At 33.1% G+C, this 16,449-nt stretch overlaps 1 protein-coding gene across 1 annotated transcript in view; it reads right to left on the bottom strand.

The window, feature by feature from the left end:
- Positions 1-551: 551 nt before the first annotated feature.
- Positions 552-16,449, bottom strand: part of Pvf3 (PDGF- and VEGF-related factor 3) — a 35,218-nt gene continuing 19,320 nt past the window's right edge. Inside the window, exons 2-6 of the mRNA XM_026633703.2 lie at positions 3,896-4,097; positions 3,235-3,376; positions 2,870-2,984; positions 1,940-2,196; positions 552-1,753 (exon numbers count right to left, since the gene is read on the bottom strand). Coding sequence (XP_026489488.2) covers positions 1,480-1,753; positions 1,940-2,196; positions 2,870-2,984; positions 3,235-3,376; positions 3,896-4,097 — 990 coding nt within the window. The 3' untranslated portion in view covers positions 552-1,479. The remainder of the gene's footprint in view (positions 1,754-1,939; positions 2,197-2,869; positions 2,985-3,234; positions 3,377-3,895; positions 4,098-16,449) is intronic.

Below are 16,449 nucleotides of genomic sequence, written 5' to 3'. Positions count from 1 at the left end.
AAACAAGGAAAATGTATAATTTTGTTATACTGTACATTAAAGAAAAATAATTTGCCTACCGTATAATGATACAATGAATTAGTATTGGTTGACTATCGTAATATATAGCTTGCACAAGCAATCCATTAAGGCGTGGATATACGCGAAAAGGCTTGAGTTACATTGATTACTTTTTCTCCCTTGTTGTTACCGGAAAAACTATAAGTATATCCTATAAATAGTTAGGCTATAGGAATATTAGTAACTTTTCTTCTTCTCCAAAACCATTAAAAACAATTAAAAGTAAAAAGTAGAAATAAATATGCGAAGTATTCTCTGAATTTGTTATTATTAGCTTTTTTTCTTCAGATTTCTACCACATATTTTTTTTATTTATATCAGAATATTAAGAAAAACAATACTAACGGGACCTTCGGCTTGTTTTTGTAGAATATCTTTTTCAATATTTTTACCGAATATTTGATACGAGCAATCGTAATCGCATTGCAATCCCTTTGTCGCCTAGTCAATGCGGGGCGAGATGTGCTGTGTGCACTTTTTTTTTTACTGCAATAACAGGGCACAGGAGTTGAGGTTTCCGCGAGGCATATTTATTAGTAATGCCCAGTCGAACAAGGTCAACGACGTATATCCACCTCTTAAGACGAAACATGAAGATATGGCTATATTCCATAAGCCTTAATAAATAACAGATGTTACAAAACTTTTTATTTTAATATACATAATACCTCTTAATATTATCTTATCTATACAGACTATCCTTACCTATGTTATAATTGACTTTTTATGTAACGAGAATTATTAAATACATTCGTATGATATTAAATTTTAAACATTTTTCTTACAAGGCACAGCGTTAATATTAATCGGTTAAAATAATAATTGAAACAGTCGCCAATTACGTCTAACATTTGCGTAAATTTTATTACTTATTTTGAAATTTCTTTATTAAATTCGACCAAAAATGTCGACCGAAAGCTAAGATATTAGACATAATTTTTTTATCAAAGCAGTATTTTTTATGGACTAGTATTTAAATGAAGATGTGACATTGAAAAAAGAACGATATTTCGATTCCGCTAACGACGATTGAGTATCGACGTCCTGAATGTTGCTTCATAATTCATGTTGCATTATTTAATTGCATCAGCTCTTTAACTATCAGTCTATATTTAATCGATTTTTAATATTCTGTATCGATTACCACTCAACCACGATTCTCCATATCATTTCATCATAAATTCAGACAGGAAACTGATCGGTTGGCAGTGTATGGGCAGGACTAATACCTTGCCTACAGTCTCAAATATTGTCAACATAAGCCTCTCCTCTTGTTTGGTGTCCACACTCCATTAATATTTTTGGATCGTATGACTTAGATCTACTTATTAGTATATCTAATATTTTGTAGCTGTTTGAAAATTTTATTTTGAAATGTCGATTGGAAAATTAGTAAGGTCTACTGATAGCGATAATGCATCAGACTTTGTCGCGCTGGTATCTTCTCGAGTGGAATCTTCTCTTGAATCGTCTGTACGGACATCTGCCGGAACTTCTCTCGTAGGGTCCGTACTCACAGGTCGGCATTGTACAGTCTCCTTGTGAGACACATACCCTATCCCTCAATCCGAAGTGTTCCTTGCCCCTTGCGAGGGAGAGACATTCGCGTTTCCGAGTTATTTCTGGCCAATCGCAAACACAGGAGCATATACCATCTTTTATACGATTCTTGAACAGCGCTGGACAGGTGCATCTAGTGAAAATAATTATAATAAGATTTTGTATTATTTAAATGTAATTAAAGAGTTGGTGACTTACAATCAATAGTTATAATTTATTGTCTGGGACAGTTAATAATAATTGTTCTACTAAACAGTGTGCTAGACAATTATTTTACTAGAAAGCTTTTATCAGATATGATATCATTTTAATAATTAACCTTTTTAATTGAGGGGGAGAAGTCTGTTCCTCATCTCTTTCTAATCTAGGTTCTTCAGTGGGCGCTCTCCAATCGTTTTGTCTTTCTTTCGAAACACTCTCGTTCTTTTCCTCTCTAATTTCAATCTCTTTCTCGCCTCCGTGATAAATCTTCGTCCTAGGTGTACTCTGTTGCGTTTCTTTTGAGACGCAAGCGCATCTAGTGTGGTTGTAGAATAATATCCTGGCAGGTGTGACGTTACTACCGGCTCGGTTTAGCTGCAAAAAAAACCATTATTTTTTTTATAAATCAACAGCCCAAGTTTTCACTTGGATTGTGCATTCCATCTAATAATTTCGCCTTCTATACCTTATTGTGAGAAATGTCGATATTGAGACGACGCTAAACCTATAACATGTCCCCATAATGAGCAAAATAGAGAGTATTCATAAATAAGTTAAAATTAAATGTAGGTATCTTTCAAACGATTCTATCCTCTTCCACATTAGAAGAGGCTGAGATGGTTTATAACTGATGGATAAGTATTTTCATTAGAATAAGGTAGGTCTGGCGTATTTTTTAAAATAAAAGCCTTTAAATAATTAAAGACAGCATAAGAAACAATGAATATCGATGTCCGCAGGGATAAATAGATTTTTTACATATTTAGTAAAGTGTCTAGGCTGTTAATTAAATGGCTAATTTAACCATTTGGCTGCGTCATATATACTCGTATGAATACCAAATTATCAAGGCCGTCGATAGATCGGTGTAAAAATTGATGTGCTGCAGCCTAAATCATAGTTACAACTAATTTGATACTATTCAAACATCCATGGTAAATTATTCATCAAATTTCAAGGTGGGCATTCAAACGATTTGGAAATCTATTTATATCAATTATATACAACAACATATAATTTTATATATAAGAAGTAAATAGATACTTACGAAGAACGATAAGGCGACGTATTTCCCATCGACTGGCGTGCAGACTTGGCTCTCGTCGTAACAACAGCCCGAGTCTGGAGCGCAGCGGTGCAGCTGCACGCACGGCGGTATGTAACTGAAATGTAATGTATAAATAGCACAATCTGATTTTAAGATCAACTACCTACACGATGTAAAGCTGCGGCCGTACATGTGCGATTAGGTCAATTGTCTAAACCCAACGCTTCGCTATGCTGTCTATATTCATTTCTATCAAAACAATTATTCTGTGAAATATTATCCGTCCAAGTAAATGTTGTGACCACATGTAGCAAAATTATAACATCAAGTTAATTACTTATTGCATTTTTTAAATGAATACATACAGAGTATCCGCAGCTGGTGCCAGTTTCCTCACAGAGAGCCACCTCGGCTGTGGGGTGAGACACTTGCCGGCGTGGACGACGTTGCGCATGTTCGCTATTGCGCCCTTGTGTAAAAACACGCGCTCCTCTGCTGTGGAGTGAGCTGGAAAACCATACAGGAACTGTTAAATAAAAACAATATATTCTGATTGAGTCGAAGAGTCCGTAACGGTCCTTAGGAAAATAGAAAAAGAAACTTAGTACAAACTTACTAAAAGAAGTGAATGGCTTTTTGTGAGCTATTTCAATCTGTTTTAAAACACTCGTTTACCCGTGCTGTCATTTTTGTTTTCTTAAAAATCATTAATCATGGACTCATGGATTATATACTCCTAACCGAGTTTAATCAAAAGTGGTGTAGCTTCATGTGGTAAATCTTGAGGATGTCGACATTTACACCAGTGCACTCTGTTATTGATTTTAAAAAATTCTGACTGTGGTGTAGCCAGACAAAGAATAAACGGCTTTTGAGTACTAGGTTTGAGGTACAAGACATTCTTCCAGCTGCTACTAAAAATTCGTGAATTTTCTTTTTATTTTAATGGCTTACTTTTTATTTTAATTGCTTATGGTTACGCTCCGTAGTTAAAACTAAAGTAATGCTCCGTCGGTAAGAACTTACAATCTTCTAAAATCCTTGGCCGTTCATTAGTCGCAGCGACAGGGTCGAGGGTAGTGTGTCTGGATACATCTAGTCTGGTGAAGGCTGAAGGTGTGATCCCAAGGAGAGGCCTGCTGGTGGAGCTGCTGTCTTCTTCCAATGGATCCCACTCTTCGCCGACATCATTAGCGTAATCTCCATCACCAAGGTCTTGTTCCAAGTCCTGAGGAAAATGTTCATCAATAAAAATATGATTTACTAGCTGAACCTGCGGCTCTACTCGCACGAAATTTATAAAACACAAACTTCCAACCCCTGTTGTACTCCCTTAGGGATGGAGTTTCGTAAAATCTATTTTTAGCGGATGTCTACACCCTACAAGGAACCTACCTGCCAAATTTCAAGTTTGTAGGTGTTTGTAGTTTCTGATATTTCGTGATCAATCAGTGAGTGGTATTTCGCTTTTATATAAATATATATAGATTTAAATGTTTATAAGTAATTTTAAAAACGAAATTTAACAATTTGATAAGATCAATTCAAAGTAAAGCCACCACTTACACTGGCTGATTCGAAATGTCATTATTACAAAAAAGAAATGACAAAAAACCCGGTAGAAACTCCTTTTACCGACTAAAATTGGTACAATCATTATATACATTCAATTTTATGTTGAATTCATTGATTTCTATACAGATTTATAATATTTATTTTAATTGCGCAAATAAAGTGTGGTAAATATTTCTAGTGTGAACTAGAATAAATTGTCAATCAACAAGTGTAATGCTTCTGTATCGAATAACGGAATTTAATAAATTTTAATTAGATTTGCTTTATAATAATTATTTGACAAGTCGCCATTGAACTGGGTTTAATAGGTATACAATCTATTTTGAATATTACATTGCGAATTTAATTTTACTCGATGTATTGCGGTTAATCCCTTATTAAAACTATAAAATGAATAGAGCGTCGAAAGCTGAAATTGGTGGTGGTTCACTTGGTGGTAGAGATATGTGGAAGCCTGTCTGGATCTGTACCCACTCTCTACTTATTCTACTGCCAAGTAGCTATACTTAGTATGTTGTATTCTGTTTTTAATTATGAGCGAGACAGCTTAATTATACAAGGGACAGCTTCGCATCTCAAAGTTGGTGACGCTTTGGTGATGTATGAAATTGTTAATATTTCTTACAGTATGTCTATGACCTCTGTTGGTAGGCAGGTGTAGTGACCACTTAATAATAAGTGGTGCATTTGACAGCCCTATATAGTAAAACCTACTATAGTAAAATATTGACAAAATAATTTAAGTTCTACAGCTTTAACAAGAAAGTTTTGCAACAAGAGAATATGATGCATTTCGTAATCATTCCTTATCTGGTAACCGTGATGCTATACTGGTCTCCGGTTTCCCCCTATTTGCGTACGTATTTAAGTATGCAAGCCGAAGAAAAAACAGTTTATTTTAAATTGGTTTGAATTCCACTTAACCCTGTACAAGTGGCAACGTGCTCCCAGTCCAGATTTAAAACAATTCCTTGTTTAGCTTCAGGAATGCACCGAGAATAGAACCCATGCCTGCTTATTTTCATTCCGATAAATTTTAGTACATTCGAAGTGCAAGAAATTGGTTATAATTAGTCATCTCTTACAGTTCAAAGAGATCTTTTGACGTATTTTATTATACCATTAATTTTGTTTTTGTGTATCTAATTTGTGTAATTTAGAATGTGCCTAGTTTTATTGACTGGAAATCAATATCTGTGGCTTATAATGATAGCTTTAGTGAAATAAAATAGTTCCTAAATATGTTTTATATTACAAATGAATACATAGCAAATAATTTTACTTTATCACTAAACGGTAATTTTTTGGATCGATTGATCTCCAACAGGTCCACAAAACTCTTAGAAATTATCATAATTTATTTAATTTATAAATCAAATTAGTATTTATATAATTCAGAAAGCAGATTTTTTTCTTCCTTGTTGTTCATTAATTGTAAAAAAAAAGTTCGGTGTGAAAAGAAACATCAGGAGGGCCCTTAAACGATAGATATACGCTAAGAGTATATTTTTTCATTTTAATTTGGGATTGAAAATTCTACTCAAGGAAGTCCAAAATTCTTTAGCTCAACGATTTCAGAAATAAACAAATATAATAATTTAAAAATCACAAATGACGCAAATGATCAGCCCAAACCTAGGCCGATACATTTTCTAGGCTTCTAATTTTGGGACAATTTTTTTTTTATTACAACTCAGATCGAAAAAATCTCATATAGCAATGGTAAAGAAAAACTTGCACCTGTCGATTAAAATTCTCCATACACCTTTCTATATCCAATCCTAGGATCCATGGATTATGCTCCAAGCCTTATGAAGAGAGAAGAACATAGTCATGCATTGGCACATTGCATTGGCACATTGGCACACTTTTATTACCCATAAAAATAATCCAGCATGCATACTAAAGCACATTAAAGAAAGACCATCCACTCAGAGAGAAGCACGTTAATAAATTACAATTAGTAGAAACCGCAAAGTTAACTCAACAATTACCGCATATATTTAATTTAATCTCAATTAGCTTAGAAAGTAGGTAGATAATAGGAATGTAACATTCTCGCAAGTCATTGCTTTTATCAAGTTAAGCACGATTCGCTCCTTCGTTCGCTTGCGTCACGTCGCTGCTCAATGCGTGTTCAATGCCGATGTTTACTCAGCAAATGAAGTATGTATAATGTATATTAAACTTTACTTAATTCAAGTAGAGTCTTACAATCACTTTAAAATTTTCAATTAACAAGAATATATTAAATGCAGAAGTAGAACTAGAATCAGCTGCTTGGAATTATAGTTTTTACTGAAATTACGAACAAGGAATTTATTAGTATCTTTCGTAATTTAAATTAATATCTATCTTGTATCTGAAACCTTGTCAATTTAGTATTCAAATTTAGTTCACACCTGAGTGGGCATTTAATGATCATTGGTCGCTTACATCAACAGCTGCCACGATCAATTACAATACAGATTAAAATTAATTAGACGTTAATCAGTGTTTCAGAAACGAGGTTAATCATGATTTTTGAAATAAAAATATTTTTGTTTTTTTGTTTAATTAAATTAATGGAGGTGAAAAAGTAAACACGTATAGCTTACTTTATTTGGAGGTAGGGCTTTAGACAAGCCCGTCTGGGATACCACCCACTCATCAGATATTCTACCCAAACAACAGTATTCAGTATTGTTGTGTTCCGGTTTTAAGGGAGACTGAGCCAGTGTAACTACAGGCTCAAGGGACATAACATCTTAGTTACCAAGGTTAGTGGCGCATTGGCGATGTAAGGAACGCTTAATATTTCTTACATCGCCATTGTGTATGAGCGGTGGTGACCACTTACCATCAGGTGGCCCATATGCTCATCCGCCAACCTATGCCATAAAAAAAAGGAAAATTGAAATATATTGAATCAGCTCCTTAATAGAAATTATCATTTGATATTTTAAAAGCCTATTGTTCATTAAGCGTTTAATACCTATAAAGTTGAAAGAGGCATAATTAACTACTTAAAGCTACTATTTTGCTAAAGCTTCTTGGGTTTGCTTATAGTAAAACATTCGTGGTAGCGTTGTTTAAACATCATAAAAGTATCTATATGATTAAATACCGGTAGATGTTTGTGCGTATCGTCTGACCTTTGTTCTACCATGGAGATATGTCGCCGAAATTGATCAGAAACTCAGCGAGCATTGGGTATCGATGTATTAACGTATAAAGACGATATTCAATTACATATTTAATAATAATCAATCAATTGTATCTCTTAAAATATTAGAGAATAAATTCAATAAAACATTTCATTTGAAGTACTGGCCGTATTTGTCCAAACTATTTGGGTAGGTATCACAGACGTATCAGTTAAGCGAGAAATGGTAATACTCGGTATTCTATTCTGTGTTCCAATTTGAAGGATGAGTGCAGTAATAGTAAGTACTTAAGCGGTATTGAATGTTGTTTAAATGTTTACAGTACTCGTCCATACTAATATTATGAAGAGGTAAAATTAGTTTGTTTATATGATCCAATTCTATTTTTTTTTTTAATATAAAGGTACATTATTCCTTCGTGTGAGGGTATATTTATATCATATTATATTCATATCATAACATAGAAAGCGAGGTGAATCACTAGTTATTTTTTATTGTTTTAAGACAGAAAGACAAAGTATTCACTAAAAAGGCCATTTTATTTATCGTCAAGTTTAAAGCTTAGTGTTGCCAAGACATGCTTACAATTGAAGACGTGTAGTAAATATATATAACATTACGAACATAATTACATTGTTAGTAAAATAATGATGGTTATGGGATATACACGCGTGCGAAACCGGGGCGGATCGCTAGTCATGACTATTTTCGTACACAGGACAACGTCTGCCGAGTTTGCTGTGTACACACCAGATAAAACATTTAACGTTTTAACAACAGTTAATTTCGTACTAGTGTTTGTCAAAGTTCGCTCATCGAAGTTTTGGGGTCAAAATGAAAGTGAACACGATTTACCGCTCGCTAAGAAAGGTTACCACGACAGAACGGTGATACACCACGTTATTAAATACACATGTAGGATTCCCGGTCAAAGATGTCGTCGTAGAGTTCAATTGACACGCACAGTGACATGGTAGGGCTCCATTACCGTCTCAAAATGCCGGTTCTTTTCGGTAGAATCTACTTTTTCGAACCGGTGGTAGTTTTAAATTTAATTCTGCTCTGTAACATTACGATTCATGGGTGCTTTTATGTGCCTACTTGTAGATTTTAGGAATAAAATAGCCTGTCACTCAACTTTGACTGTTTTCTTATTAAATTTGATTCTTTTTCATTCCTTAAATCTTATTGGTTGGTAAGATGGTACTATCTTTGATTGAACTATGATTCACATAAAATTGCTTGAACGCTTATTCTTGAAGCGCTGCAGCTTCTGTTGTTGTGTTTCATGTTCAATGAAAAATATTATACTGGATAATAATAAGATAAATTACGCAGATAGATATATAAAAAAAGAAAATAAGAAGATATAGGATAAAAGAACAATAACCTTAAAGTCGCAGAAAAATAACTTTTATTAAAATACTAAATTATTTATAAAAAAAAAAAATTTTATTTTCCTTATAAAAATGAGTTATTTTTTTACCGATTGATTGAATAATTGAAGTTATTTAACATTTTACAAAAGAAACAAATACAACAAAATATTCTCATAACTGTGGCTTCTTCATAGAGGCGACAACGACAATTAGAACTTAAAATAAATTCAATAGGATTACCATTGTTTTAATGAATTCAACCAGTCATACACTCGAAGGTCATTTAAGATGTTCCCATGTTTAATATAAAAAGAGAACTACCTACGCATTAAACCGGTCTAGTCAATAAGAAGTTAATCACGGTAATAAACCGCAAATAAATACTAGATACGGTGTAATGCATACCAGGATGTTATCCCAGACGCATACCCTCAGGCCTGATTACCATTCGTGATCCATTTTCGATTGTATCGCGTAATTCTGATTATAGCAATCGGGACCACTTTTCTTATATACATTATACATATTCTAACAATCATATGTATCTTTATATACACGTTTTAACTTGCTGGTAGGGCTTCGTAATATATCCTATAGTATTGATGTCTTCGCGACGGTGACCACCTACCATCGGGTGGCACATTTGCTCGTCCCCAAAAAAAACACAATAACTTTTATTGGTCCGAACGAGTGAATTACACTGTCTCGCAGTGATAAAACATAATCATCCATAGTAATATATCAGAATATCTACTTTGCTTATCAAAACTGTTTTAATTCATACACCTTATTCAATTTTCCTCTTATTAGCTGCTCCGGCATTATTAGTAAACCTAGATGTTAAAAACCTATAACCTATCTCTAGTAGGTATGTATGTATATATGTATTTATGTAGATATATATGTATGTGTTTATATATGTATATATATATATATATGTATGTATGTACAGGTATTTGCATGTATGTTTATTTTACGTTTTCTCTATATGTAATTTTATTAGATTATTAAATCAAGTATCCATTGTATATGTATGCATCATAATATAATATGCACTAGCCTCTTTACAGAATATGTTGTCCTCATCTGTTGGGTTGCCTGTAAGAGATCGCTTTTAGTGATAAGGCCGCCCTTGCCTTCAACTTTCTGTAATTAACCATTTTATATGTACTGTTATTTTATATGATATTGAGTGCAATAAAGTTTTTATTATTATTATTATTATCTCAATAATAGGATATTAAAATGAAAAAAATTGTATTCAATTCCGACGAGCAGTTCTTCTGATTTATTATATTAGTATTGATGAGGACTCTATAGTCATTTATATTTCATGCTGCGTTAGCAACGTATTTTATAAGGACAATAAATAGAACATAATTTATGTTGTTCAGTACCGATTGAGTATAATGTTTATGTATTATCTTGTAAGCGTTAGGTACCTTGAATGTTAGTTAATTTGGATTTGAAAAAGGTACTGAAGATTGACTTTATTTTTTGAAAATGTGAGAGTGAATTTTAATTATATACGCGCACGGGGTGACTTGTAAACTAGGTACATGATGAAGTTACTCACTAAACCGCCAATAGAGTGACAAGTCGGATAGACAACTCCATTCCTTATCATGGATTAAATAATTTGAAAAAAAAATACCCGCTGAGTTTCTTTCGCCGGTTCTTCTCAGGTCAGGGCGTTTCCTTTTCCGATCCGGTGCGGTGGTAGTGTTTAATTTGTATCAATAAATATCAATAATAAATCAATAAATAAGTGTTATGCTTCTATATTGAATAAAGGAATTTGAGTTTGAGTTTTGAGTTTATCTTGTTTTACAATGTTTATTTTATTCAAACTTAAATTGGGAATGTTAAATTGTTATTGTTATTTTATAATCAATAAGTAGATTATTTTATTAATATTAATTATTTGATTAAAAATATTTTTAAGTACGCTGAAGAAGTAGAACTTCTCACGCCCGTACAAAAGTACACACGCTCCTTTTTTTTGAAAGTTCGCTTATGTAATTTCAGTAGTTCGGAATGGCAAAATAAAATTATGTTTTACAATGATGCTCCAATCTCTCTGTATTTCTTTACAATCCCTCACAATCATCCAATTGTTTTCCTTATGACAGCTCAATCGTTTTTAAAATAAGAAATAGTGTTATATGCCAGTATTAAATGTTATCCCATAAAATAATATTAACTAAAGTTGTACAAATTATTGATCAATTAATTACAATAATAATTGTATATATTTATAATATGTGATATTATTAATGATATAATTAATTATGATATCCTATGACGTAGCACCGTATGGAGGCTAGGGCTTGTCTCTAACACTTAGCATTGGGTGTAAATATACAGCTCCATAGTGCAATTCCCTTTATAATCGATACAATCACAATATAACAATATGTAAGAGATCCAATAGGCTTAACGTGCTCTTGTAGTTGTAGGCTATCAGATATGCATGATATTTATTGAGACTGACAATTGAATGAATGAGGAAACCTGCGTGTGCCGGAAGAATTATAGAATCATGTACTTTCTGTGTTATGCCAGCATTGCAATGAGCTTCGTATCCTATTTCATAATAGAAGTCTTTGCCCAGCAGTGGTACATTTAAGGGCATATTGCATACTATTTTAAACAAGCTAATACCCACAGTTTCGCTCGTAATTTGATCATGATGATTATTTATATGAAATACAGTCTGTCTCCCGTCTTGAAAAGAAGCTTAAGTAGAGCTAATTCCTGGCGTGTGATGTAATTCCTCTTTAAATTTTCTTTTTAAAAATATTCAATACGAAGACGTCTATTGTACGCAAGTATCAACGTCAACTGTAAAATGTTTTTTTACAGATTAATTAATCGAATTAAATATATAAGAAAGCATATTGAACGAAGGGAATGAATTAACCGACTTCAATAAAGGACGATTTACATTTTTAGATTAGCAGCCTGTAAATTTCCCACTGCTGGGCTTAGGCCTCCTATCCCTTTGAGGACAAGGTTTGGAGCATATTTCACCACGCTGCTCTAATGCGGGTTGGTGGAATACACATGAGGCAGAATTTTGTTGAATTTATACACATGCAGGTTTCCTCACGATGTTTTCCTTCACCGCCAAGCACGAGATTAATTATAAACACAAATTAAGCACATGAAAATTCAGTGGTGCCTGATTGGGTTTGAACCCGAAATCATCGGTTAAGATGCACGCGTTCTAACCACTGGGCCATCGACGGTACGAGAATATATTGAAAATTGTTAAGCTTTCATTTTAAGCAAACATTCAGGCAATTTATTTCTAAGTAAATTTTTATGAGATTATTAAAACTAACCTCTTGTTGTGACAAAAATGACTACAATTCCTATTGAGATCCATACACTTATAATCATTGTGTAAGGAACATAGACACACATAAATAATTCAGAACCATAACATTGTGACGTTGCTATTTCTAGTATTATTTTACTAAACGAGGATTCCCTGCCATAGACAAATAAGAGAATATGCAAGTACTTGTCTATTATCTTCCCTTTTACAGATAAGCTGGTGACACATTTTGTCATGGTTCTAAGAAACGTTGAAACCGCAGAACAGTGACACAGTTATGGCATCGTCGGTTACAGTATAATTATAAATGGTTTTGATCGAAACCAAAAAAAAAAACTGACGTCTGAAAGTTGAATGAATATTCGTTTGAAATGAAAACAATATTAAAAATTGTTTTCAGAATGAATTTTGTAACGGGAGCTTAAAAACTTAATGTTCAAACAAGAAATATCAAAATCAACTGTTAAACAAAAAAAAATTACCGACGAATATATTATTACATAATAGAGTAAATTTATACACGAAATAACAACATATTCTTATTTTTAAGCCTGTTAAATATATATACTTTTTCTTTATCATTTAAATTCAATTGAAGTAATAAATTAATACATCAAATTTAGAAGGTAGCAATCTACTAGAGAATTTTATTATAAAATATACACGACATTAAATAAAAGCCACGACATTATATTAGACAGAAACAGCGAAACATAGTACAGTCTGATTGTATTTTTGTGTGTGTGCATGAAGTATCGGCGAAGTTCATGTTAAAAGTGGTCACAGAATTCATTACTTAGTTGTCCGCTGAAGGGAAACGGTCACGGCACTTCCAACGAACTTGTTCTATGACGAATTGTATGCAAATAGTTACTAATTGTAATTAATAAATATAAATTCAGCATCCTGTTGTCATCAGGAGTTCAATAAATATTTATTATTAATCTTAATTGTCATACAAACACGAATTGATAAATTTGATACTAAATATAGGTATTTTGATGTACATTTCTTTTTCTTCCCGTTAAAGGCAGACGAACAAATTACTGACGTCACTGTGAAGTCAATGTCAAATGCGAACTACCTAACTTAGCTTCTAATGAGAACTTCGTGAGAATTTCCAATAAGTTTCATAAACACGATCCGGGTTTTGAACCTGGAACCTCAGTACGAGATCTTAGATCACATCTGATAAATAAGATTTACAAGTCTTATCTGAATTTATACGGCGAGAGACCGATTGTGTGGTATAATAAAATACATTGAGCGACTCGTTGATGTTTTATATTCGCATTCAGTGATACGGAGAATAACAATATTCCAAGAGAGGCTATAAAATTTTACACTTAAAACTTTCGCGATAGTATTCATTTATTCTTCGGCACGGCAGATGTTAGTCCGTTGAATCGTCGAACGAAATAAAAGGCACGGTCGCGGTTAAACACAAGTGCTAATAAATTATAAAAGAAATATATATAGTTTAAAGGTTATGAGTAAAGTATTTAGATACAATGATGTGACTAGTTTTAAATAAAAACTTAAACTTAAACGCAGTTACTATGTTGCTATCCTAAATATTAAATTGTGGCAGACTTGCTAATGTTTCTTTAGAGTTTGTAAACATTTATTCCGTATACAGTTGTACTCCATGAAAAAATTTATATATAGCCTATCGTAGAAGGAATAAAGATAAACAAAACTTAAATTTACGTATGCCACGTGATTCACAGTTCTTGATCAATGTATATTTGTTTATATTACAACACTATTACACTTAACTACTTATATCTACTTTAAGTTCCGGTAACATTTTCGTCTACGTTCAGAACGCCGTATTTTCGCAAATCCGTAACGATTCTCATAAATTAATCAAGATGTCCGACCAATGATATCGCGTCAACTCGCTGTCAAATGTTGTTTATTTGGCTTTGTTGTTATATTTGTAGCATCACAGATATTCCGTGCGATTGGTATATCTTATCTTTAATTTTTTTTTTTTTTTTAAATAGTGATTATAGGTTGTTATTTCCAGAGAGCAAAAATGTCTGAATTAAAAATCCTTAAATTATCAGTTCCTTAAATTAGAATTAACTTAAATTTTCTTAATCGTTCAAGATCATTGTCAGGTTTTGATAACTAACTTGACCTTACCATAACTATATGTATATATTATTGCAATTGTTCATTTTCAAAACTCAATTAAAATGATCTCATATTTATCAAATTATTGTAATATTTAATTATATATTTTTATTAATAATTGATAAAATAATTAACTTAATTTAAATAATATTAAATTACTTTACGCCATTAAAGTTTAAATCGCTTAGCTTAAACTCGAGATATTTATTCGCTAGAGAGCGTTCGGAAATCCCTCCAGTGTTGACATTTGATCTCTGTCTCCTTTACGTAAGGTCAAACGATATAACATTCTAATGTTGAGAGATATTTGTAATTATCGATAATTTTTATCATCCAACTACTAAGATAAGGTTGTGAGAAATCTAAGTAATATAATATCGATTGAGTTTACAAATGATTAATTTGTTTGCAGAAATAACAGAATCTCTTGGAAATGAAGAATATATCAGTACGGTAATTAATAATAATAAATATTGGACAACATCTCATACATTACTCTGATCCCGATGTAAGTAGCTAAAGCACTTGTGTTGTGGAAAATCAGAAGTAACGACGGTACCACAAACACCCAGACCCAAGACAACATAGAAAACTAATGAACTTTTTCTAAATCGACTCAGCCGGGAATCGAACCCGGGACCTCGGAGTGGCGTACCCATGAAAACCGGTGTACTCACTACTCGACCACGGAGTATTATTTTGTTAGTGTAGAGTGTAGACACTTTCGTATGTTATAAAAAGTAATGTTTAAATTGAAATTAATTTTATAAAAAGGAATGTATGCGTGGTTCTTCGGCGTAACTAAAAATTGTTTTTTATTGCATACCAGTCATTTATTACGGTAAAAATATTTAACACTCAACCTAAGTCTTTAATACACGCGGACGTATCCGCGTGCGGAAGCTAGTTTAAATATAAGGATAAAATTCGCGAAAAACTGAGTCACGCCCGTTTCTTCATGCACACAATGTATTAAAGTATTTCCAGCTTAAACAAGTTCATTCGCGATAACACAAGTGCTATTCTATAAGAAGAAACTCGAAACTCATCGTAGAACACGAACTTCAATTTCCGAATGCGATATGCCACATTTATTATAATAATTATAAGTACACGTATCAAAATGGCGTATCACTGTTAGTCACAAGTTCACTAGTGAGATACAAAGTGAATTCTTACAAAATCGCAGTGAAGTTCCGATGTCGTGGGTTATCAAAATACCGGGGAGATTTATTTTCTCGTAAACCGTATTTACGATTAAGTTGTAACACGCAGTCAATTTAACACATGTGATTGTTATATTTTTTATGCGAGAAAATTTTCCTGTACGACTTTGTCCGAGATTTGTGACGTGTTCCGCTTCGATGAGTGAGCCAATACACAGAACCAGAGCCGGTACATTGGCTCACTATAAATAAACGCAAAATTACTTTAGTGTTACATGTTAAGTGAATAAGCGCGTGTTGCTCTAAAGAACAAGACTGCGGGTTAACATTAAAAATGATCAGTTTAAAATGCTCAACATTTAAATCAGCGTTACTAAAAAAATTCAAAGTAAGTTTTAAGAAAGCCTAGCCTTAGTTCCGTCGGGAAGTCAATATCAGGGCGTCATGATAGCAAGCGAGGCAATACCGTGGCGCCCGTTGAAGAGACGGAGAGGGTACCGCTGGTTTTTTAGTGGGTATTCCGATGTACCGGGGTGCACTCGGTATTCTGGGCAGCGGCGAGTCGCACATACCCCCCACTTCCACAGTGGGAGAAACGCGTAACGCGTTTTTCCAGCGAGATAAAAAAAAACTAAAAAGATATTTTGATATTGATTCCTTTCCAGTCACTAATACATTGCAGTACCTAGAAAATATTTATTAATATTTGCCGTAGGGCGCCATTCAAATCATTGACATTCATTCAGCTATGGCCTTAATAGCTGAGGAACAGCTGCTTTATTTGATGACGTAAATGATGGAACTAGATGCAATCTTTTACGATTGCTCT

The sequence above is a fragment of the Vanessa tameamea genome, chromosome 10 (assembly GCF_037043105.1).
Source record: "Vanessa tameamea isolate UH-Manoa-2023 chromosome 10, ilVanTame1 primary haplotype, whole genome shotgun sequence".
Lineage (NCBI taxonomy): Eukaryota > Metazoa > Arthropoda > Insecta > Lepidoptera > Nymphalidae > Vanessa > Vanessa tameamea.
The sequence above is the reverse complement of the archived record's forward strand: the minus strand, read 5'-3'. Positions and strand labels throughout refer to the sequence as shown.